Raw genomic sequence first — 23,687 nt, 5'->3', positions numbered from 1 at the left:
TGAACATACCCTTGGAGCTCAGAAGAGCGTGTCAGATCTCCCATCATACAGATACGAAATTGAACCTGGGTCCTCTAGAAAAGCAGTCAGTGCTCTTAACCACTTAGACATCTCTCCAGGCCCCTCATCTATTATTTTTGACTCAGGTAGTATGCAAACTTGCTCATTCTTTCTCAGATTTATGAAACAATAACAAAAAGAAACTCCAGCAGTGGGTATTACACTGAAATTCATCTAGTTTTCTGTTCACTGACTCAACTGTGGTGGATAAAGTCTGAATAGAATGTGCTTTCATTTATTCTATAACATTTTAGAACTTCAAATGCAAAGGAAATCCATTCTCCCAACCTCATTAAAATAGGATACTCATTACAGTCTTTAAAATTACTTTTTAAAATCACAATACAAATTAGTATGTTGACAACAGCTTACAATATTCTTACAGTTAATGCAAATATCAAGCCTAATACAAGGCTTTTAGAATGGATATAACCCAAAACATATTATGGTATTACCTGAGCCTGCATGTATCCAAGTAGAGGTTCTAACAAAGCTATTTTCTTCTTGTACTGAAGAGTATTTAATGCACAAAAATAGTGCATCATTGTCTGGTGCTGTTTCTTCCTGGAAGTATATACATCCTCTGTTACTTCGTACTTTACCTTTGAATGAAGAGTAAAATAATTTTTTGAGTAAAATAGTAATTTTAAATTATCTTCAATAGAAGTTATGAAGAACAGTTTACCAAGGAAAACAGTGTATGAATAATCAATGAATGTAGCTTTTCTATTTTCTACTCTATTCAAAAGCCATTACACACACTGAGTAAACTGATTTTTCTGTTTTCCAATCATATCCCTTACAAAAAGGCATATCAACATACAGCTACAAATGCAAATATCTGCAACAAGCAGGACTGAGAGAGCCCGCCATACTTAGCCAGTGATATCCAATCTTATTTCACTCACACCACATATTCTCTCTTCTGGGTTTCTCACTACCAGTCTTTTTTAACCTGCTTATAGTAATAGTTTATTTATGTTTTAATAAATAAAACTTGTCTGAAGATCAGAGGGTAAAACTAAGCCACTAGAGGCCAGGCAGTGGTGGCACATGCCTTTAATCCCAGCACTAAAAGGGAATATAAAATGGAGGAGACAGACGCTCAGGGCTCAGTTTTCAGTCTCCCAGTCTTGGTAGAGGTAAGACTTTAGTGGCTTGGCTGTTTTGCTTTTCTGATCTTCAGCTTGAACCCCAATATCTGTCTCTGAGTCTTTATTATTCATACTGCACCTGCTCATTTTCCTTAACTCACATTTAAAATAAACATATTTCCCTGAGTTATTTTATTCAACAAATTTTCATTGAGCATTTCTAGAGGTCTAATATGTATTAGGAGGCTCTTTCCCTCCTTCCCTTTGAATACCTATCAAGTTCCAACATTATCCCAATGCACCAGTGACTTGGTGGCGGTAAATTCTCATCTCCTCCCTGGCACTCTCAAGCACCAGAGGAAAGGTGGTTCTTCATGTGCTTCTGTGTATAAAAACGGGTGTTTATATGCAACGGAAATGCACAAAATCAAAACCAGCTTCTTCCTCATGACACCTGTCCTTCCTTGTTTTATCTTACTTCTCTCTAGGAAATGTCAGTTTGGAGTTCACCTCCTACTATAGGACTTGCCATTTCTCCTTATCTGTCTCTCAAAAGTACAGCTGAAAAGTGTGTCTCAGTGGTAGAGTGTCTGCCTACCATTCACAAAGCCCTGGATTCATTTACCAGTGCGAGATGAGGAACAACTCTCAAAACTCCTTTTTCTCCTCTTTTAGTAAGAACCTTTATTACAACTATACAAACTATTTTAGGGCTCTTTTACTGTATTCGCTCTACTACTGTCCCTTTCACATTTTCATTATAGCTTTTGTTATATAACTGTATGATGTTACCCACTTAAAACCCTTTGATAACTACTTTCTTCCCCGAACACAAATTTCAAGGCCATAAATGTAGTAATTTGGCCCCAAACTATTCTTTGTTGGGCTTGGGGAGGTGGGGCGCTGTTGGTCTGTTTTAAAACAGTGTCTCATTCTGTAGCCCAGGCAAGGCTTGAACTCCAGGGTGGCCTCAAACTTTCAGTGCTCCGCCTGCTTTTGCCTCCCAACTGCTGGGATGACATATATGAGCTACAACACCCAGCCCCCAACTACTTTGTTATTCTGTCATCTCTCCCCAAACATATCCAAAGAAATGAAGGTAATGGTTTCCTCCCATCTCCGCATGCTTAAAATTTAGTAAAACCTGCCAAAACTCTGCATTAATTAGCCAATTTTATTTTCACAATTGTTTCATGGATTTTTGCTTTACATAGAGAATAAAGGCATAAAAGTAAAGTAACTAGTACGTGATTTCAAGTAAAGTAATAGCAGACCTCAGATATGTCCCCAAAATCTTACCCTAGCACCAATATTCTAAACCCTTATATTCTCCAAACTCCAGAAACATGCCTCCACAGAATTGCTTTGATTTTAGAAATTTTTGTTGTTTCGTTTGGAATTTGTTTGTTTGTTTGTTTAGGAAAGTCCTTTTTAATCCCCAAAGTGTTGTCTACTTATCTACAATGCACATGTCACCTCCTAAGTATTTTTTTCAACTCACCAATAAAGCTCTATCTGTACAACTAGCAAAATCTCTATTACTGCATTTATCTCATGTTAATCTATAGTCTCTTCATCTTTGTACTCTGGAATGTATATGAGAGTAAGAGTGAAGCCTACTCACGTTATTCCCCCAAGGTATCCAACATACTGCTTGATAAATAGATGTTCAACAATTATTCTAATTTTAAAAAAGGTGAATGCTTTTTAAAAATACTTGGAATAGCCAAAAGCAATATAAAATATGATAAATGTTATAGCCTAGACCCTATATACTCCTCTAAGGCAAAAAAAAAAATTTAAAACTGTGCATGTTTTATTGGGCAATTTGTGAACTAAATTAGACACCAAAGCCAGTTTGGGGGAATTATCACTGGGTGAGAATCATTCCCTTTGCTGTCACAGTGGCTGCTGCACATTAAATGCTACTCAGCTGTCAGTCCCCATAAGCGGTCAATGAGCCTCTGCCTGCAGCTGTGGCCAGGGCTGCAAATACCAAGGCCTGCACAGAGATCCCCTCATGTGCAAGCATTGGTACAAGCTATATCTCAAGCCTTGAAATCACCTAGAATTTGGTAATATTCTCTTTTTTAATCTTTATTTAACTGCTTTTGTCCACAAATCTTATGTGATACTTCTGGGTTTCATTCCTTAAAGAAATATCAAAACATAAATATTTCCTTTAAGTAGAGAAAGCCTCATACCAGAATTTCATTGAGTTCTGTGTGTGACAATTCACTGAGGTTGTGTAGGACTTATTCTTCTTGTTTTAATCATATAATTTTTTAATGAGTTTCCAGGACAGAGTATTACCCAATTTAAGGTTAGCTTTTCCTCACCCAAATTACCATAAATACTTATTTATATACTTACATACAGACTTTCATATAACCTGAACACAAAACTGAATTACCTTTTTCTTTTTGTAATTTTTTCCTTCCTTTTTGAGATTATAACATAAACACAACATTTCTCCCTTTCCTTTTCTCCTCCTAAAGTTTCTGATGTACCCCTCCTTGTTGTCTTTAAAATTTATGCCCTCTTTTTTATTGTTACTGCATGCATATACTGTATCTCACAAGGTATTTCTGAATACATATGTGATCACATGAAAACAGAACATATGCAGTATTATTAAAAATACAAAAAAAACAAGTTTTATATACTAGGAATCAGCTTCATTTTTAAAATGGTTATGCTTAATTATAACATCAAATACTGGCAGAAGAAAAGCATTTTGTTTAAGAGACCAGTTATTTGAAAGATTCTGAACAGCTAGGAAAAATAATTTGAGAGTAATACCACAGCAATGATCTGTTGGCTCTACTTTTAAACAGAAAAAAACTAAATCGCCTAATGAAATGGCCATTAACTATGATACTGAAAACGTATACTGAGATGGGAGAGATAATGGCTCAGCAGTAATGAGCACTCGCAGCTCTTCCAGAGGATTCAAGTTCAACTCCAACACCCACATGGTGGCTCACAACCCCCTGGCAGTTCGGTTCCAGGAGCTCTGACTCCCTCTTCTGGCCTCCCTCACACTTAACACACATGGAACACAGACATCCCTGCAATCAAACAGCTATTCACATAAAAAAAAAATTAAAAATGTTTTTAAAAGTGTGTATACACACCTTGTCATTTTCTCTCTTTTTTGACAATCGACTATATCTGTTAATTGCAGCATCATGATCTGGAAAACAGAAATGAGCGTTAACAGTACAACTGTACTTAGCAAACCTACATCTGTACTAGAGCTAGTTAAGAATGCCCTTCCACGTGACCACTATGTTCAGATTTCCCCACAGCCTAGTTTCCCTTAAATTAGGTGACTATATATCAAACTGATAAAAAATATCAAGTTCCAAAAAAACTATGACCTACTAAAAGTACCTGTTCTTTTTCAAAGGAAAATGGAGAAGCAGTGGACCTGAGGGAGGGGGAATGACTGGGAGGAATGCAGAGAGGGGAGGATGAGGTCAAGATGTTTTGTTTAAGAGAAGAATAAATAAAAAGAAAAAGAAAAAAATTATTTTTAATTCTAAATTGAAAAACTCTTTTTAAAAAATTAGGAGCACTCAGTGGTAGAGTGTTCGCCTAGCATGCACAAGGCCCTGGCTTCAAAACCTAACACAGAAAGAGAAGAGAAATGAGATGAAAAGAAAGAGGAAGAAAGAAAACTGGACTATTTAAGAAATAAGTAGAAGAGAATATTTACAACATCTTTAGGCATTATGAAGATAACAAGTTATAAGACTGATGCAATAGTCACTCAAATGTTTTTTGTAAAAAGTATATTCAAAGTATCTCCACTGATTTAAATAATGTTGGCTGGGTGGTGGTGGTGCATGCCTTTAATCCCAGCACTCAGGAGGCAGAGGCAGGCGGATCTCTGTGAGTTCGAGGCCAGCCTGATCTACAAGAGCTAGTTCCAGGACAGGCTCTAAAACTACAGTGAAACCCTGTCTTGAAAAACCAAAAAAAAAAAAAGTTATATTAACCATTATATATTAACTTTGACACCCTATACAATGACCCTAATGCTTTCAACGTAGACTACAATGACAAACACTTAAGCAGCTATTTGTACACCAGAGACCATGAGAAAGTATTAAGTATTGACAGGAGCGAGATAGAGGAAGCTATCAAGACAGCAAAATGCAGAAAGGCCCCAGAAGTGGATGACATCACAGTGGAGGCGCTGTAGGTGGCTACAGTAGGCTCAGTGTCTGAGGCACTTCTCAGACTCTTCAGAGAGATATGAGAACACAAAGTGATTCCAACGGAATGGACGCACTCAGTCAGAATTCCCATACACAAGATGAAGGATAAGCTGGACTGCTCAAACTTCAGGGGCATGAGTTCGTTGTGCCATAGCAGCAAGATCTTCTCCTCCATTATCCTGCAAATGATCAAGGGCAGAGCAGAGGAAATCCTAGTAGAGGCCTAGTGCATATTCAGAGCTAACAGGAACACAATTGACCAGATCTTCACTTTGAGGCAACTGGCATAAAAATACAAAGAAGTTGGAAAAGACTTATCTGTCTGTTACATCAACTTCAGGAAGGCATTCAATAGCATTTGGAGGAAAAGACTTTGGGAAACAATGAGGTTCTACAAGCACCCAGAGAAAATCATAAGAATACTAGAACATGCCTATAAAGATACCTTTACATCAGGCATAGTCTATGGAGGATTAAGTGATCAGTTTACGACAATTGTGGGAGTGTTGCAGGGATGCATCCTCACCACTACTCTTTAATATATTCCTGGAATTAATAATAGCATGAGCCCTGCAGGATGAAAAGATAGGCGTGCAGATAGGTGGTGTGCAAATCAATAACTTGTGTTTCACAGATAATACAGCACTACTTGCCGAAAGTCCAAATGAGTTACAGGCCATGGTAAACAGAGGGTGGAAGCCAGTGAAAACCTTGGCATGGAAGTAAACATGGAGAAGACTGAGATACAACACATGGGAAGGGCACACAAGGATTTTAACATTGTAATAAAGAATCAGAACCTCAAGCAGACAGTCAACTTTGTCTATACTGGAGGAAGCTCAGTTCAAAGGAGGGAACTATTTCAGACATCAAAAGTTGAATAGGGTTTGGGAGGACTGCATTCCAGGCACTAGAAAGGTTTGTGAGCAAGAGACATAAGACAGCAACAAAATTACAAGTGTATGAGACGCTTGTCTTAAGCTGTCTTCTTTACAACTCTGAAACCTAGACTCACAGGGACCGAATATGTTTGAGATGGCATGTCTCAGGCGAATTCACACGAAGAGATAGGTTGTACAGCAATGACGTTAAAAGACTTTCCATCTACAGAAGGAAGTAAACTACAGGATACAGCATCAGCCCTTGAGATACTTCAGCTGTTATGAGAATGAATGACGGCAGACACCCGAAGACAGCACTGCTTGGAGGAGTACACAGGATAAGACGAAGAGGAAGGTCCAAAAAACGCTGGATAGACAACATAAAGGAAGACGTGGAACCTCGGGTATGACAATAACACAAGCATCTAGGACTGCCCAGGATAGGAACAAATGGAGAACCATCATAAACGGCTGTCCATGCATGCTTAAGCATTGTCGGGGCATAAATGATGATATTACCCACTGAACTGAGTTAATTTTTAAAAATTATTACAAAAAGTCAGCCATGATGTATGTTGATAAATAGATGAATAAAAAAAATCAGTGTATAACATATTAGAGCTTACCATTACTAGCAATCTGAAATACCTCTTTTAGTGTCAGTATTTCTGAAAAAGTTCAAAAATAATTTCAGTTTAGCAATACTTATGAAATGTTTTATTCTATTTATAAAGCACTTAGTACCACTTAAACCATAACTAAAACTCAACCAGGAATTTATATTGAAGGTGGAAAAGTTAGTTTCAGTTAGTCTACAAAGGATTCAAAATCATTAACAATACACCACCAGAAGATCTACTTACCATAAATATTAAAAGTCACGTTAAGTGCTAAGAAACACAAATACTGGCAATATCAGAATCTATCATATTAATATATGTTTTATATATGATTAATATTTTAAAATACTAAGTGAAAAAGAAAAGATTGTGCCATTCAGTCTCCTGAGATTGTGAGTTATTCTTCCCACCTTGGACTGACCATTCTTAAGGATCATTTCAATTATTAGCTCCACCTCTTAAAGACACTTGTCTTTAAGCACCTAACCTATTCATTGCTGTGCTTGATTTTTCTTAACCTACTTTGAGTTTATAAATTATTAAAAAGAACCAGATATAATAAACACTCATTTGATCACCTACCAACCTTAAGAGACATTATCTACCAACTAGTAAGTCCACTAACTACTGCGATTGTTGGATGTGCCTGTGTGCTGGCTCCCCCAGCCCATATGTACCTCCACTCTTCAGTACCATCATCTGCCATTCTTCTTTTTCCCTCACTGGATTCTTACAGCTTCTTAGTTTCCTGGATATCAAATCCACAGTGTTCCCTCTGAACACAAATGGACTGTGTCACCTAACTCCTTTAGAATCCACTGGCTTGTTTTTGTTCACAGACTTAAGTCCAACACCTTTACCATGCTTTAGTTCCATCTAACCTATTTCTACATTCATCTTTTGATTGCTTCAGCACATCTAGCACTGAATTTCTTATTATTCTCAGAATAAGTGATCTATTTCACAACCTACACCTTTGTGAATTCCATTCTCCTTAACAGAACAACTCCTTTCTCTTAACACATTTTCTTCATTCATGTCATTGATGAAGCCTTTTTGACCATTTCCTCTGAGCGCCCATAGAACCTTCTTATTCCCTAATTACAAGACACTGACTAGTGCTAACCCACCTCCTTTTTGAGGAAAGGACGTTATTATTTGCTAGGAACTAGTTAAATATCTATCAAGCATTTCCATAAATGTTTAGTAACTGCTTTAAGTAAAAGTGGCATGTTGTAGTCAGAACTGATTCAGATAAGAAATAAAATGCACTCTACTAGCACTGATGAAAATGAACATAATGTTGACTTCCATACCTTTCAGATCTCTTTCTTTAAACTGGGAAATGGGGAACATCATGGCATCGGCAAGTTGAGTTGAAAGTACCGCATGACAAGAACTAAGCTAGTAAAAGAAAAACCAAAGAGACCAAATAACTAACAGATGGCACAACTAATAAATGCCTACACATAGGCATTTACCAATCATATAGAAATTTGAATCTGGTCTTTTAAAAGGCTGATATATTTTTACATACAGAAACAAAAATTATGCAGTATAATATGAAATATTATATGGTAAAAAGGAAATTCCTACCAGGAGGTGGTGTCACAGATCTTTAATTCCAGCACTTGAGAGGCAGAGGCAGGAGGATCTCTGAGTTCAAGGCCAGCCTGGTCTACAAAGTGAGTTCCAGGACAGCCAGGGCTACAAAGAGAAACCCTGTCTCAAACAAACAAACAAACAAAACAAAAAATCCTTATTTTTCTATTTGTTTTCTTTTGTGAGACAGGGTCTCTCTACATAGCTGTAGCAGCCCTGGAACTCACTATGCAGACCAGGCTGCCCTTGAACTCAGATAATACTCAGCTATAATGAGTTATTAGGACATTAGAAAAACTGGGGCTAGGTGGTGGAGGATTTACCAAGCTTGAGGCCCTGGGCTGGATCCCAAGCATGTATGTATACGAGGATAACCACACAATCACTCACAGCTTTTACAGCAGGAATAGAAAACAGTTATAGTTTTCCAAACACATCTCACTACTTTCCTTCTAACTTCTAGGCCTTCACGTTGTTTTATGATCTGTTACGATTAACAGTTTAAGAAATTAAGGACTAATTTTGGCTACTGGATTAATTTGGCTATGGATTAATAAGGATTGAACAGTAAAGTGTTGCTCAGGGGCAAAAGAAAACCCACAAAGTGACTAGCTACAGCGGACAGCTTCACTCTTCTCTGTCTACATCAGACAACAGTGAGAAAACTGAAGGATCATGGACTAGGAATAGAAGAAGCCTACATATAAGCTTATTCTTGGGAAAAAAACGTTTTAATTAGGTAAGAAAATATTAATTTTATGAAAACAAACATCATGTGAAACTTGTGCCTTTTAATACTACTCTGTAATAAAACTTCTTATAGAATCATAACTATATTGGTTCCCCCATTAAAGACTGTAAAGATGGCTCAGTGGGTATTAATCACCTACTACCAAGCCTGATGATTGATATCTAATCCCAAGACTCAGATGGTAGGAGAGAGCCTATTCCTGCAAGTTCTTCTCTAACAGCCACACATAAACTACGGTACCCTAGCACTTACACACAGACACACACAAAATAAATAAAATATAATCAAATGTTTATAGTTTTCAGTAAAAGCTAAATAACTTGAGTAACTAATTATAAACCACCGACTCACACAGGATCAAAACTCACCTCATCTATAACCTTTGCAAACTGCTGCAGAGTAGAGCTCATGACCTCATCATCACCCCCTAAAGGGAAACGCTGAGAAGTGAGAAACACAGGTGAGATAAATGCTCAAGGCTGTAGTTCTTATGAATAACACAACTTGTGCTTTCAAGTAATTTTAGAAACTTCTAAAATTTTGAACATACTCCCAAAATACTCTTTTAATAAAATAATCTACAAAATTAGTAAACACTGTTTTAAATGTCTGTAAAGTAATCAACTAACATGATATACGGGAATATATTCAATACTAGTTCAGAGATTTGGCTTTAGCTCAGGTTCCAGCTAACAGCATAACCTTGAACAAAGCTCAGTTTCTTTGTTAGTAAAGAGGAGAACTCTGAAAAATCAGACAACCTCAGTTCTAACATTAAATCACTAACAAGGACTTAGTGAAATTTCAATGGCGTATTTTGTAAACTCAAGAAGTCCTAAAAGGCCATGGTAGTGAAAGCCTGGATTCCCAGCACTCAGAAGGCCAAAGCAGGAGGACCATAGAATAGCCTGAACTATATAGTGAGTCCCTTGCTCTAAAACACTAAAATAAAAGATTATGAATAAAAAAGTTTTTTATATATACACACAGACACACACACACATATATAGTAATATATATATAGTTACATATGTTAAATCATGATTTTAAACCTTAATATATGTACCTGTTTTTCATATTCTTTTAAAAGTTTCGATGTTAGGTGTGTTGCTGCACTTAATTCATTCTAAAGAAAAAAAAAACAGGATTCACATCAGCAGAAGATTATAGTTAATAAAAATGTAACTGATGATATCTAGGCCACCTTCATTTATCATCACATTATGCTATATGCATATTTTTTAACTTCTCAGAAATAAAAAATGAACTACCACTAAAAATGCTTCAAAAGAAAATGTAAACCAGAAAAGAGGCACTGTCAAAAAATCCAGCAATATTACAGAAATGTAACATTTTTCATTTTTTTCTTTTCTTTTTTCAAGACGTGAACTCTGGGAGGCAGAGGTAGGTGGATCTTTATGAGTTCAATGCCAGTCTGGTCTACAGAGTGAGTTCCAGGACAAGTTCCAAAGTTACACAGAGAAACCCTGTCTCAAAAAAAAAAGAAAGGAAGAAAGGATGGAAGGAAGACAAACAAACAAGATATGGACTCCTATAGCCCAGATTGCCCTCAAACTTGCTAGTAGCTGAGAATGACCTTGAACTCCAACCTGATCCTCTTGCCTCTGCCTCCCAAGCCCTGAGATCACAGACATGTACTACCATATCCAGCTTCAGATCTATGTGTTTTACCTGCTTTTGGTTTTGAGGGTTTCTGCTAGTGAAAACTAAACAATAAATATCTTAAAAGCTAGAAGTAAACTGTACGTAATGTCAGCAAAATTTGTAGAGTTTCTATGAGAATGATTGATTAGTTATCAATCTAGAGAAATACGAGCATTTGATAATGTAAAAAATAATGTGCTTAACATAGAACATAACAAAGCAACACAGCCAGATGAATGGTATTTTGATTAATTTTTTTCAGTCATGATATAATAAAATAATGCTTCATTTATCAACTGCACATCTGTGGTCAGGATGAAGCATTGCAAAACCTATGGGGGGGAATACAACTATCACAGCAATAGACAGGAGGAGAAGGAAAACAAAACAAAATTAACTTAACTAATCCCAAATAAAGTACATCAATAGATAATAGGCTGCTGTTAAAGCTTATAAATTATAAGAACATAGCTTCAAGTTTTAAGTCTATTCAACAAGAAAAATTGGTCATAGCCTTCTACTAACTAGACAGAGGCTAGCTACTTTCAAAGTCTTTAATCAAAAAAAAAAAAGGAGGAGGACTCCTTAAAGTTAAAAGTATGATTAAGTTAAATACAACAATATGAGGTTTTCAGTTAATCCATCAATGAATTCCCGTAAGAAAGCTCTTACGGCACCAGGCACTGCACGCCTGCCTCCCTACTAGGAAGACTGCAAATTTTTTTTCAGAGAAAGGGAGGAGAGGTTTCCATCATGTTGGCTGTCGACTCTCCCTGTATGTTAAACCCTTTATCAGTCTACTCAACATTTCTATCCTGAAAGATTTTTAACGAAGGGAAAAAAAAAACAGCAGTAACGCTCATTGGTGAGCAGCTAACTCCTACACACGACACCCTGCTTTCCACACAGAACTAGCCAATGTTAAACAACTCACATGTAAATGCTTTTCCCATTTCACACCACTGTATTATACGTGTATATGGGGACTCCTTTTCCAGAAACTTTCCTTACCTGCTGGTTGTCTTGCTTTCTGGGTTGTTTTTACTTACGAAATATTACTCATCTGCCAGAGGGGACAGAGGCATCTTGTGGCATTTCCCATGTGGTGTCCTCCATGGCCACCCATTAACCCCAATTCCTATGCAGAATATACTCTGTGGTCCCTCCCCACATGCCCACCCTAGGGCTGTGGGAGGGGGGCTCTTGTGTTAATGTCAGGATTCTCAAATGACATTTTCATCAATTAAAGAAAAATAAATCTACCTCTACCTTCATAACTATAACTGCCCAAGCCCTTGCACCCTCCAGTCCTGCGCTGCTGCTAATGACAATATGATGGCTTCCTCTGCTACTCAAGAACTACTGTTATGTAATTAATGTATGCTTTCTTGTTTACAAATGCCTGGTTTTAAAAAGGAAAAAGTCTGGCATATTTATCTAAAAAAAAGAAAGAAAGAAAGCTAGCTCTCACTATGTTTGAGGAGATGGAATGGACCCTACAATCCTGTCACTTTTTTAATACTATAAATCTAACCAAAATGTAAGTTCTGTAATATATTTAGTATATTTGTCTTTGTTAGGGCTTCAACTGCTGTGACATGAAACCATGACCACAACGCTTATAAGGAAACATTTAACTGGGGCTGGTTTACAGTTTCAAAGGTTTAGTCCATTATTGTCATTGCCAGAAATATGGCAGTCAGCACGTAGGCAGACATGGTGCTGAAGAAGGGGCTGAAAGTTCTACATCTTGATCTGCAGACAGCAGAAGTAAATGCCATACTAGACCTAACTTGAACATATACGACCTCAAAGTCTACCCCCACAGTGACACACTTCCTCCAACAAGGTCACACCTCCCAATAGTGCCACTCCCTATGGGTCAACCATCAAACACATGCACATCTGGGGGCCGTTCCTACTCGAAGCACCACAGTATACATTTGTCCTTTCAACAAATCCTACTCTAGGCCTAGGAACAGGTGAGATACATAGCAGTAAGTCCAGTAGACACCACCTCTGTCCTCAGTGCTGAGAGTCTCTTTTAACCAGTATGGTGTTAGCCTTTTAATTCTTTACCTGTGCGTCATAAATCCGGTGCATAGCTTGATACAACTGGTTCATATAATTGGATATAGCGGTAGCATCTTCTTCAAATACACCCAGTAAAGACCTTGTCTTTAAAAAAATAAAAATTAAAAAAATAAAAATAAATTCAAGTTTACATAAATCAGTATATAAATCAGACAATGAAACACTTTTTTTAAAGCAGTAAAATACTAGAACTTTAGTAATCTATTTAAACACTTTTGATATTAATGTCAAGAAGTCAAAAGATTTTTTTATTCTGCTTCATTTCATTAAAGTAGCTCTTTAAAGCTGGGCATGGTGGTGCACACCTTCAATCCTATCACTTAGAAGATGGAGGAAGAGCAGATCTCTGAGTTTGAGGCTAGCCTAGTCTACAGAGAGAATTCTAGGGCACCAGAACCACACAGAAACACAAAAAACAACAACAAAAGAAAGTAGCATAAGCAAGAAGAACAAAGGTACAAAGGTGTGTTTTTTACAAATTAAAATTCCTGACATTAAAGCTAAAAACAGGATGCATGGTAAAAAAAAAAAAAAGAAAAGAAGAAGAAGAAGAAGAAGAAGCAGCAGCAGCAGCAGCAGCAGCAGCAGCAGCAGCAGCAAAGCAAAGCAAAGCAAAGCATGATAGCCAAATTAAAGAAAAAAAAAAGTAGGGGACAATGAAAGTTTAAAATCTAAAGGATGATGCTACCCCACCCCAATACACACATACAGTTCAGTGAAGATATGGCAAGCTGGCCTTAAACCCATGGTGTTCATTCTCCTTCAGCCTCTGAAGCGCTGAGACTACAGGCATGAGCCACCACACCTGGACAGACTTTATATTTTTATTGACTAACTTCCTGTATTCAAAGGAAAAACTTAAGCAATTGGGTTTAGGGTGTATCACAAGACCTCTGTGACCATATGAAGTCCACAGTCTCATACTCTACTTCACCAAGCCTTTTACACACATGCACTACCATTGGTCAAATGTAGCAGACTCTTCTTTCCTCTAGTGGTCCATTCTCTGTCTCTCAAGTGTTGTTTTAAAACATTAAACAAGAAGAAAGCTAGGCCTAAGTGGTGTTAATCCTAGCACTTGGGAAGCAGAGACAGGTGGATCTCTGAGTTGTAGGCTATCCTGTGGTGTGGGAGAATTGTCTTTATTCTGTCAATGATATTTTAATAAAATGCTGATTGGCCAGGCAGGCAGTATAGGCAGGAAAACCAGACAGGAAGTAGAGGTGATGCAATGAGAACAGGAGAATTCTGGGAAGCAGAGAGGTTCCTCTGTCACTCCTGCGCAGACCACCGAAGAGGCAACATGTAAGCTGTCACACTGAGAAAGGTACTGAGCCCGTGTGGCTAACATAGATCAGAATAATGGGTTAAGATAAGTCATAAGAATTAATAAGTAGCCTGACCTAATGGGCCAATCAGTTTATAACCTTATGGAATCTTGTGTGTGATTTTCTTTGTTGCTTGCCAGCTGTTGGGGTACTTGGAGGGATGGAAACCCCAACAAGTCGGCCCCCTCATGTTACAATCCTGGTCTACAGAATGAGTTCCAAGACATCCATGGCTACACAGAAAAGCCCTGTCTCAAAAAACCAAATAATAATAATAATAAATTAACAAGATTCACTGTGAGTCCTATTTTCAAAACAACATAGACAAAACATGTTCTAGTAGAAGCTTAAATTTTTCCCTTCAGATCTTTTGTCAGTATACAACTTTCAATAATACCTTTAAGTTAAATAAATTAGATTTGAACTTTGAAAGCTTTATTATAAATCAAAACTTTAAAAAAAAAAAAAAAAGGAAAAAAGAGCCAGACGCCAAGCAATAGTGTCACACATCTTTAATCCCAGCACTCAGGAGGTAGAGGCAGGTGACTCTCTATGAGTTCAAGGCCAGCCTAGGCTACAAATGGAGTTCCAAGATAACCAGGACTATTACACAGAGAAACCCTGTCTCAAAAAAAGAAAAAGAAAAAGAAAAGAGTACATTAGGAGCTTTGAGAATTTTCATATTCTTTATTATTCTTATTGGCTTACTTTCTAGATAAACTGGGAAAGACATATATCAAAAAACATTATTCTCAGTCCTATTTATAAAAGTAGAACTAGGAAAAACTCTGAAAGTACAACAGTGAGAGCTGAATATGGTACACCAGCTGTAGCCTCAACTAGTCTGGAGGCTGAAGCAGAGGGATCTCTCGAGCTAGCCTGAGCAACACAAGAGTTTCCTCTCAAAACAAAACAAAGATCTTTTTAAAAGACATGAAAGAAAGAGACTTGTTGGGAAGAGAAAGGGAGAACAAGAGAGGTAAGAGACAAATACAACAAAAATGGAAATGTCATAATAAGATCCATTGTTATGTGTAATTAATATATGCTATAAAATATTTTAAGAGATGCCTGTTAAATCACTTAAGGAAATACACAGGCTTGGCATTTTCAATTCAGAATACTATGAAGACATTTAAGCTATAAAGGGGCCATGTAAAAAGCTGGGTATGGTGCAGGTGCACGTAATCCGAGTGCTGGGAAGGCATAGACTAGACGAGCCTTGGGGCTTGCTGCAAGTCAGCCTAGCCTACACGATCCCTCGAGAGACCAAGGTCTCTAAGGGAGACACTATCTCAAAAAAATAAATAAATAAATAAAAAATAAAAACCAGCTAGGCAGATGCTGAAGAGGAATGACACCTCAGGTTGTCCTCTAACCTACACATGCATGCATATACAAGAATAGTTGCATACACTTAATCACACATTAAAAGGGCTGGGAAGGTGGCTCAGTAGATAGAGCACTTACCCTGCTAGCGTGAGGACCAGAGTCCAGCTTCCCCAAAACCCATGTAAAAACTGTGCATGTGTGGAGATCATATGTGCTCTCAGCACTTATAAGACAGAGACAGGATACCTGGGGCAAGCTGGCAAACTAGACTAGCTGAATTAGCAAACCCGGGGTTCAGAGAAAGACCCTGTCTCAGTAAATAAATGATAAGCAATCAAAGAAGATAAATCAATTTTGGGCCTCCATGAACATGAGCACACACACAGGGATGTGTAAACACATATATACATACATGTATAATACATATACATACAAAAATAAATAAAAGCAAGATTGAAGATTTATCTTAGTGGTACAGCATTTACCTAGCAAGTGCAAGGTCCTGGATCCAGTCTCCAGTTTCAAAAAATCATTGTTTTCAATTAAAAAACAGGGGCTGGAGAAATGGCTCAGTGGTTAAGACACTGACTGCTCTTCTAGAGAATCTAGGTTCAATTTTCAGCACCCACATGGTGGCTCACAACCAATCAGTAACTCCAATTCCAAGGGATCCAACACCCTCTGCTGATCTGTTGGGGCAACAAGCATGCAAGTGGTACACAAACACATGCAGCCAGAACACCCATATACATAAAAACAAATTATAATTAGAAATAACAACAACTGAAAGTACTTGTGGTTCAAGTAGTCAGAAGCCGGAGAAGGCCTGTTTGAGGCCAGCCTGGGCTACAGAATGGGCCTGATTCAAGTTACAAACTAATTACACAGAAAGTTCAAGATTATTTCGACACTGAAAGTCACAGATAGGGCACTGTGCAACTCATTCTCTTTTAGTCTTTATGGGCTATAAAAAGGAAACCGGGTAAAAGAAGTTCAGTCTTAATTAAGTACTGAGTCTTAATTTTTAAAAAGCAAAAAGATAAAATTATTCTGACCAATACAACCACAAAATTCTTGCAAATCAATATAGCTTAAGATTTTACACTGAGAAAGTCATTAAACAAAATATAAACGTGCTGTGAGATAACCCAGCTTGTGGGTGTCTCTTTCTCATGTGGCCTGATAAGAGTACATTACCTCCGAGCAACTGGCCTATAAAGATAGCTTTCAGAATGAGAAGAGAGTAAATCAATTCTACAATCAGAGCCAAATTTCAACCTGGAAATCAAAATTGGCACAAAATCCATGGCAAAAGTGTCATCCAGGAAAACAAGCTCTAGCCCTCTTCTTTTTCTTTTTTGAGGAAAGGGGAGCACATTACACTATAAATACATAAGAAATATGCACTTCTCAGCAATATATTTAACAATTAAGATAATAATAATATTTAAGAAATCCACCAGCAACGTTGCTTTATATATAAAGCCATCTATAAAAGCCCTTACTATCTATATAAAGGCGGATATAAAATGGAAGTTGATGCAAGTCGGAGGCCCTAACACCTTTTAAAATACAACTGATTTCATGCGGTACTGAAGAAGAAACCCAACAGTTATATTTTCCCAAACTGTCTACAGCTAGAGCAACCACACCAGCATCATCCCCAACGCACAAAGCAGGGTTTTCATTCTGATGAGTTTATTCGGGCCAAGTCTGCAAGCCAAGGCTCAGCAGCGTAGGCGTCTTCCGTCACCCGCGCGGTGCACAGCTCAAGTGACAGCCACCGCACAGCAGAGACTCGGACACCGACACAGCGCGGAGGAGCCAGGCGCGTCCGGCCCGCTGCCCCTTCCGAAGAAAACCAGCCGCTGCCGTCCCCTGCGCGCCAGGCCTCCTCCGACTACCAGGACTTAGCTCGCCATCGCGACACAAACAGCACCGCCAGTGAAAGGCAACGGAGACCCGGCGCGGATTCCGGCGCCAGGCCAGGCCCCACCGGAGACAGCGGCGGCCGCTCCGTCTCAGCCCGCGGCCCGGCCCCGGAGGGTAGGGCGCGGTCCCGGCCGGCAGGCAGCGACCCCGAACGGCGGTGGCGCCCACTGGGCCGCGGGCCCCGGAGGCGCCAGGCCCCCGCTAGGCCGCGCGCTGCCCACCGCCGCCGCCGTCCGCGCCTCACCTGCGGACTGTCTTCCAGCGTCTCCTCAATGGGCAGCTTGTCGATCCCCGGCATCGTGGCGAAGGCTGGGCGGCGGCAGGACACTCGGCGGCCGCCCACGGCTCCGCGCGCGGCCCCGCCTGCAGCAGCTGACCCGGCCCGCCCTCTCGCCGCCGCCGCCGCCCCAGCCGGGAGCTCAGAGGCCTCCGCGCGGGAAATCCCGCCCCCCAGGCCCGTCAATCCCGCCTCCCGTACGCCCATTGGCTCACCGCGATGCCCGTCAACGCTGTGGGGCTGACCAGGGAGATTCCATCCCGACCGCCCGCTCAGCCCGCAGTGGTCGCTAGCGTCCATCTGCTTCCCAGCTTTGAGAGTGTAGGGCACTGACTCTGTCGCGCTGGCTGAGCCTAGCCTGAAGACCGCTTGAAGGGACTTGAGGCAGTTTCACGTCTACACCATATTTCGTCAGCAGCCTTGGAAAAATCCCTGCTTCTGGCCCCTGCTCGAAGTCTTAACTCCTGCAAAGTAGTGTTAACTCACAAATCTCTAAAACCAGAAATTGTGTCATTAGCGGGGTTTACGGTGCATTTGTAGGTAGTAGACACCAAACCGTTTTTTCTGTACACCTGGTTGTCTATCCACATACTTAAAACTAGTTTAAAACCCTTGCTTTTGTTAACAAATCATTAGTTCTTACCTGGTCTGGAAGTTTTGACGTGCTGAAATTATGACCACCATAAAAGAAAACGTCTTTTATAATAAAATTTTTTATAATAAAAATTAAAAGGATACAGTTGCTGGGGAACTCTATCAGTAAAGTGTTTATCTCGCAAACTGATTGGCATTTTTCTTTCGCCAGAAGGTTTGGAAGAGACTTAAAGAGCTTCTTAATGGCCCTTGACTGTAGGGTGAAGCTCACACGGTGGGAGGTTTGGCGTGAAAGGGTTAGAACGCTGTTCCTTTTATTGTTTCAGCCTTGCTGCCCGCTCTCTCCAGCTTCACGCTGCTTTATTTCTCTGTAATGTTACACAAAGTTTATTAGTGTACAGAGAAAGTGACAAAATCACTAATATTTCCCGAAAATCTACCCATTAACCCCACCAGTTCCTTCCACTGTCATTCCAAAAGTATAGTTACGGAAAGAAGAGCATTAGCTTCCTACTACTTCTATTGAACCAAATCCAAATACTGTATAGCAAATCCAAATATGGCAATGAACATGAAGTTACATGTTTGAAATTAAAGCACCTAGATTTTTCCCATGAGCTCTTGAAAGATAAAAATTGTTTCAGAAGTTTTATGATAGACTTGTATTATAGTTTCACAGAATTTAGGGTTAATGATCCTTCTATGAGAACTCACCCCTTAGATTCTCCACCAACTAGTCATCCTCTTGAAGAGACCCTTAGTTTTGAAGAAAGGATGCTTGACGCCAATTCTTACATTATTTGAAAGGTTCCAACTTGTATTATGGGTATTTTATTCCTGGTACCTCTTTTTACTAAGCTAACACAAGGAGGATGCAACCAACTGTAAAGGAACAAAACTTCCAAGCAGGGTCCAGGCCAGCCGGAACTATATAGTGAGACTCTGTGCCAGATAAGGAGAGAAGGAGGGCAAGGGGGGAAGGGAAGAAGAAGAGAAAGAAAACCTTCAAAGTGGGTTGGAGAGATGGCTCAACGGTTAAGAGCATTGCCTGCTCTTCCAAAGGTCCTGAGTTCAATTCCCAGCAACCACATGATGGCTCACAACTATCTGTAATGAGATCTGGTGCCCTCTTCTGGCCTTTAGGCATACACACAGACAGAATATTGTATACATAATAAATATTTTTTAAAAAAAAGAAAGAAAACCTTCAAGGTAAGTGACCCTCTTGCTTAAATTGTAATTTGTAAAAGGAAAGAAAGATAAAGATAAGTGATAATAATCAAGAAAGACAATTGTCAAGGTCCGAGAAAGAAGAGTAATTAGGCAGTATAGCAAGAGGAAATAACCAACCATGGTCAAGATGAAAAGAAAAAAAAGTATTATATTGCCAGGCGGTGGTGGCACTGCCTTTAATCTCAGCACTTGGGAGGCAGAGACAGGCAGATCTCTGTGAGTTCGAGGCCAGCCTTGTCTACAAGAGCTAGTTCCAGGATAGGCTCCAAAACTACAGAGAAACCCTGTCTCAAAAAAACAGAAAAAGAAAAAAAATTTGAATTATCTTGGTGTGATGATATCATCAAATTAAATGATTTTCTCTGTTGTTAGTCTATCCAAACTGTTTCTGTAAAGTGGGCTCCAGAGACTTATACATTGTCTTAAAATAGTAAGGAATTCTTTTTTTTTTATTAAATTATAAAAGTTTCCATTTCAGCCCCTCCTCCCAACACCCTCCCACTCCCCCCACTCCCTTTCCTCCTCCCTCTCCATCCCCTAGAGCAGTCAGGGTTTCCTGCCCTGTGGGGAGTTCAAGTTCCTCCCCACTCCCTCCAGGTCCAGGAAAGGTGAGAGTCCAAACAGACTGGAGCGCCAAAATCCAGTATATGCAGAGGAAGCAAGTCCCAGTGTCATTGTCAATGGCTTTTCAAAAAGGCTCCGGGCCAGCCACATTCAGAGAATCTGGTTGGATCACGTCCTCGTTCAGTCCCAGTCCAACAGGCCTTGGTGAACTCTCATTATATCAGTTCCCTTGTATCAGTGGGTGCTCGCATCCCTCGCAGTCCTGATTACTTTTTTTTATTTTCTTCATCTTTCTGTTCCTCATTTGGACAGTGGAGTGCTCAGTTCGGTGTTCCAATATGGGTCTCCATCTGTATCGCCATCCAACGTCGGATGAAGGTTTCCTCTGCCCTTGCCTTCTTTGCTCACGTTCTCTTTCCTTCTGCCTCTTATTTGGACCTAGGGAGCTAGGTCCAGTGTTCCAACGTGGTTCTCCGCCTCCGTCTCCATCCATCGCCAGATGAGGGTTCTATGGTGACATGCAAAATATTCATCAGTATGGTTGTGGGCCAAGGCCGGTTCAGGCACCCTCTCCTCTGTCCAGAGAACCATCTGGGGATCTATCCTTGGACCAGGGATCCCCTTTATAATCAAATCTCTTGTAAACCCTAAAATGATTCCCTTAGTTGAGGTATATACTTGCCTGATCCCATATCCATCCTTCCTCCCTCCCCCCCATCCCAGTCCCCCGATCTTTCCCCAATCCTCCCCTACTCCCTTCTCTCTAACCCTCTCCCTTTCCGACAACCCTCCCACCCACCCCCATGCACCCGAGGTTACCTGGGACTCTTGTCTATTTCCTACCTCCTGGCGGATAGCTAAATAATCTTCATCAGGTTCATCTTCTTATTTAGCTTCTCTAGGATCACGAATAATAGGCTCAAAGACCTTTAATTATGGTTAGAATCCACTTATGAGTGAATACATACCATGTTCCTCTTTTTGGGTCTGGCTTACCTCACTCAGTAAAGCGTTTTCTATTTCCATCCATTTGCATGCAAAATTCAAGATGTCATTGTTTTTTACCGCTGAGTAAAACTCTAATGTGTATATGTTCCACACCTTTTTTAACCATTCTTCTATTGAGGGGCACCTAGGCTGTTTCCAGGTTCTGGCTATTACAAATAGTGCTGCTATGAACATAGTAGAACAATTGCTTTTGTAGTATGTTAGGGAATCTCTAGGGTATATTCCCAAGAGTGGAATTGCTGGGTCCTGAGGGAGGTTGACTCCCAGTTTCCTGAGAAACCGCCACACTGATTTCCACAGTGGCTGCACAAGTTTGCATTCCCACCAACAATGGATGAGTGTTCCCCTCATTCCACATCCTCTCCAGCATAGGCTATCATTGGTGTTTTTGAGTTTGGCTATTCTGACAGGTGTAAGATGATATCTCAAAGTTGTTTTGATTTGCATTTCCCTGATCGCTAAGGAGGTTGAGCATGACCTTAAGTGCTTTTTAGCCCTTCGAAGTTCATCTGTTGTGAATTCTCTGTTCAGTTCAGTACCCCATTTTTTAATTGGGTTAATTAGAGTTTTAGTGTCTAGTTTCTTGAGTTCTTTGTATATTTTGGAGATCAGACCTTTATCTGTTGCAGGGTTTGTGAAGATCTTTTCCCAGTCAGAAGGTAGCCTTTTTGTCTTACTGACAGTGTCCTTTGCTTTATAGAAGCTTCTCAGTTTCAGTAGGTCCCATTTATTTATTGTTTCTCTTATTGTCTGCGCTCCTGGGGTTCTGCTTAGGAAGTGGTCTCCTGTGCCTATATCTTGTAGACTACTTCCCACTTTCTCTTCTATCAGGTTCAAAGTGGTCGGATTAATGTTGATGTCTTTTATCCATTTGGACCTGAGTTTTGTGCATGGTGATAGATATGGATCTATTTTCATTCTTCTACAGGTTGACATCCAGTTATGCCAGCACCATTTGTTAAAGATGCTATCTTTCTTCCATTGTATAGCTTTAGCTCCCTTGTCAAAAATCAGGTGTTCATAAGTTTGTGGGTTAATACCCGGGTCTTCTATTCGATTCCATAGGTCGACTTCTCTGTTGTTATGCCAATACCAAGCTGTTTTCAATACTGTTGCTCTGTAATACAGTTTGAAGTCAGGGATGGTAATGCCTCCAGAGGTTCCTTTATTGTATAAGATTGTTTTGGCTATCCTGGGTTTTTTGTTTTGCCATATAAACTTGATTATTGTTCTCTCAAGGTCTGTAAAGAAGTTTGATGGGATTTTGATGGGAATTGCATTGAATCTATAGATTGCTTTTGGTAGAATTGCCATTTTTACTATGTTGATTCTCCCTATCCAAGAGCAGGGAAGGTCTTTCCATTTTCTGGTATCCTCCTCAATGTCTTTCTTCAAAGACTTAAAGTTCTTGTCAAATAGGTCTTTCACTTCCTTGGTTAGAGTTACCCCAAGATATTTTATGCTATTTGTGGCTATCATGAAAGGTGATGTTTCTCTGATTTCCCTCTCTGCTTCTTTATCCTTTGTGTATAGGAGGGCTACCGATTTTTTGGAGTTGATCTTGTATCCTGCCACATTACTAAAGGTGTTTATCAACTGTAGGAGTTCTTTGGTAGAGTTTTTGGGGTCACTGATGTACACTATCATATCGTCTGCAAATAACGAAAGTTTAACTTCATCTTTTCCAATTCGAATCCCCTTGATCCCCTTATGTTGTCTTATTGCTATTGCTAGAACTTCAAGCACTATATTGAAGAGGAATGGTGAGAGTGGACAGCCTTGTCGTGTTCCTGATTTTAGTGGAAAGGCTTTGAGTTTCTCTCCATTCAATTTGATGTTAGCTGTCGGTTTGCTGTATATTGCTTTTATTATATTTAGGTATGATCCTTGTATCCCCAGTCTCTCCAACACCTTTATCATAAATGGGTGTTGAATTTTGTCAAATGCTTTTTCAGCATCCAATGAAATGATCATATGGTTTTTTTCTTTCAGTTTATTTGTATGATGGATTACATTGATAGATTTGCGTATGTTGAACCAGCCCTGCATCTCTGGGATGAAGCCCACTTGATCATAATGGATAATTTTTCTAATGTATTCTTGGATTCGGTTTGCCAGTATTTTATTGAGTATTTTTGCGTCAATGTTCATGAGTGATATTGGTCTGTAATTCTCTTTCCTGGTTGTGTCTTTGTGTGGTTTTGGTATCAGGGTAACTGTAGCTTCATAAAAAGAGTTTGGCAGTGATTCTTCTGTTTCTATATTGTGAAATACATTAAGGAGTATAGGTATTAGCTCTTCCTGGAAGTTCCGGTAGAATTCTGCATTGAAACCATCTGGTCCTGGGCTTTTTTTGGTAGGGAGATTTTTAATAACAGCTTCTAATTCTTCACGACTGACAGGTCTATTTAGATTGTTCACCTGTT

At 39.5% G+C, this 23,687-nt stretch overlaps 1 protein-coding gene across 1 annotated transcript in view; it reads right to left on the bottom strand.

Moving 5' to 3' along the window:
* Appl1 (adaptor protein, phosphotyrosine interacting with PH domain and leucine zipper 1) overlaps positions 1–17,957 on the bottom strand; it is a 41,281-nt gene extending 23,324 nt beyond the window's left edge. The window contains exons 1-8 of the mRNA XM_085687797.2: positions 17,830–17,957; positions 12,979–13,077; positions 10,301–10,360; positions 9,603–9,674; positions 8,198–8,285; positions 6,888–6,929; positions 4,292–4,350; positions 521–662 (exon numbers count right to left, since the gene is read on the bottom strand). Of these exons, the coding sequence (XP_085543923.1) occupies positions 521–662; positions 4,292–4,350; positions 6,888–6,929; positions 8,198–8,285; positions 9,603–9,674; positions 10,301–10,360; positions 12,979–13,077; positions 17,830–17,883 (616 nt within the window). The 5' untranslated portion in view covers positions 17,884–17,957. The remainder of the gene's footprint in view (positions 1–520; positions 663–4,291; positions 4,351–6,887; positions 6,930–8,197; positions 8,286–9,602; positions 9,675–10,300; positions 10,361–12,978; positions 13,078–17,829) is intronic.
* Between the last annotated feature and the right edge of the window lie 5,730 nt (positions 17,958–23,687).

Source organism: Myodes glareolus, chromosome 5, assembly GCF_982192425.1.
Source record: "Myodes glareolus chromosome 5, mMyoGla1.1, whole genome shotgun sequence".
Classification (NCBI taxonomy): domain Eukaryota; kingdom Metazoa; phylum Chordata; class Mammalia; order Rodentia; family Cricetidae; genus Myodes; species Myodes glareolus.
Note: the sequence above shows the minus strand (reverse complement) of the source record. Positions and strands in the feature narration are given on the sequence as shown.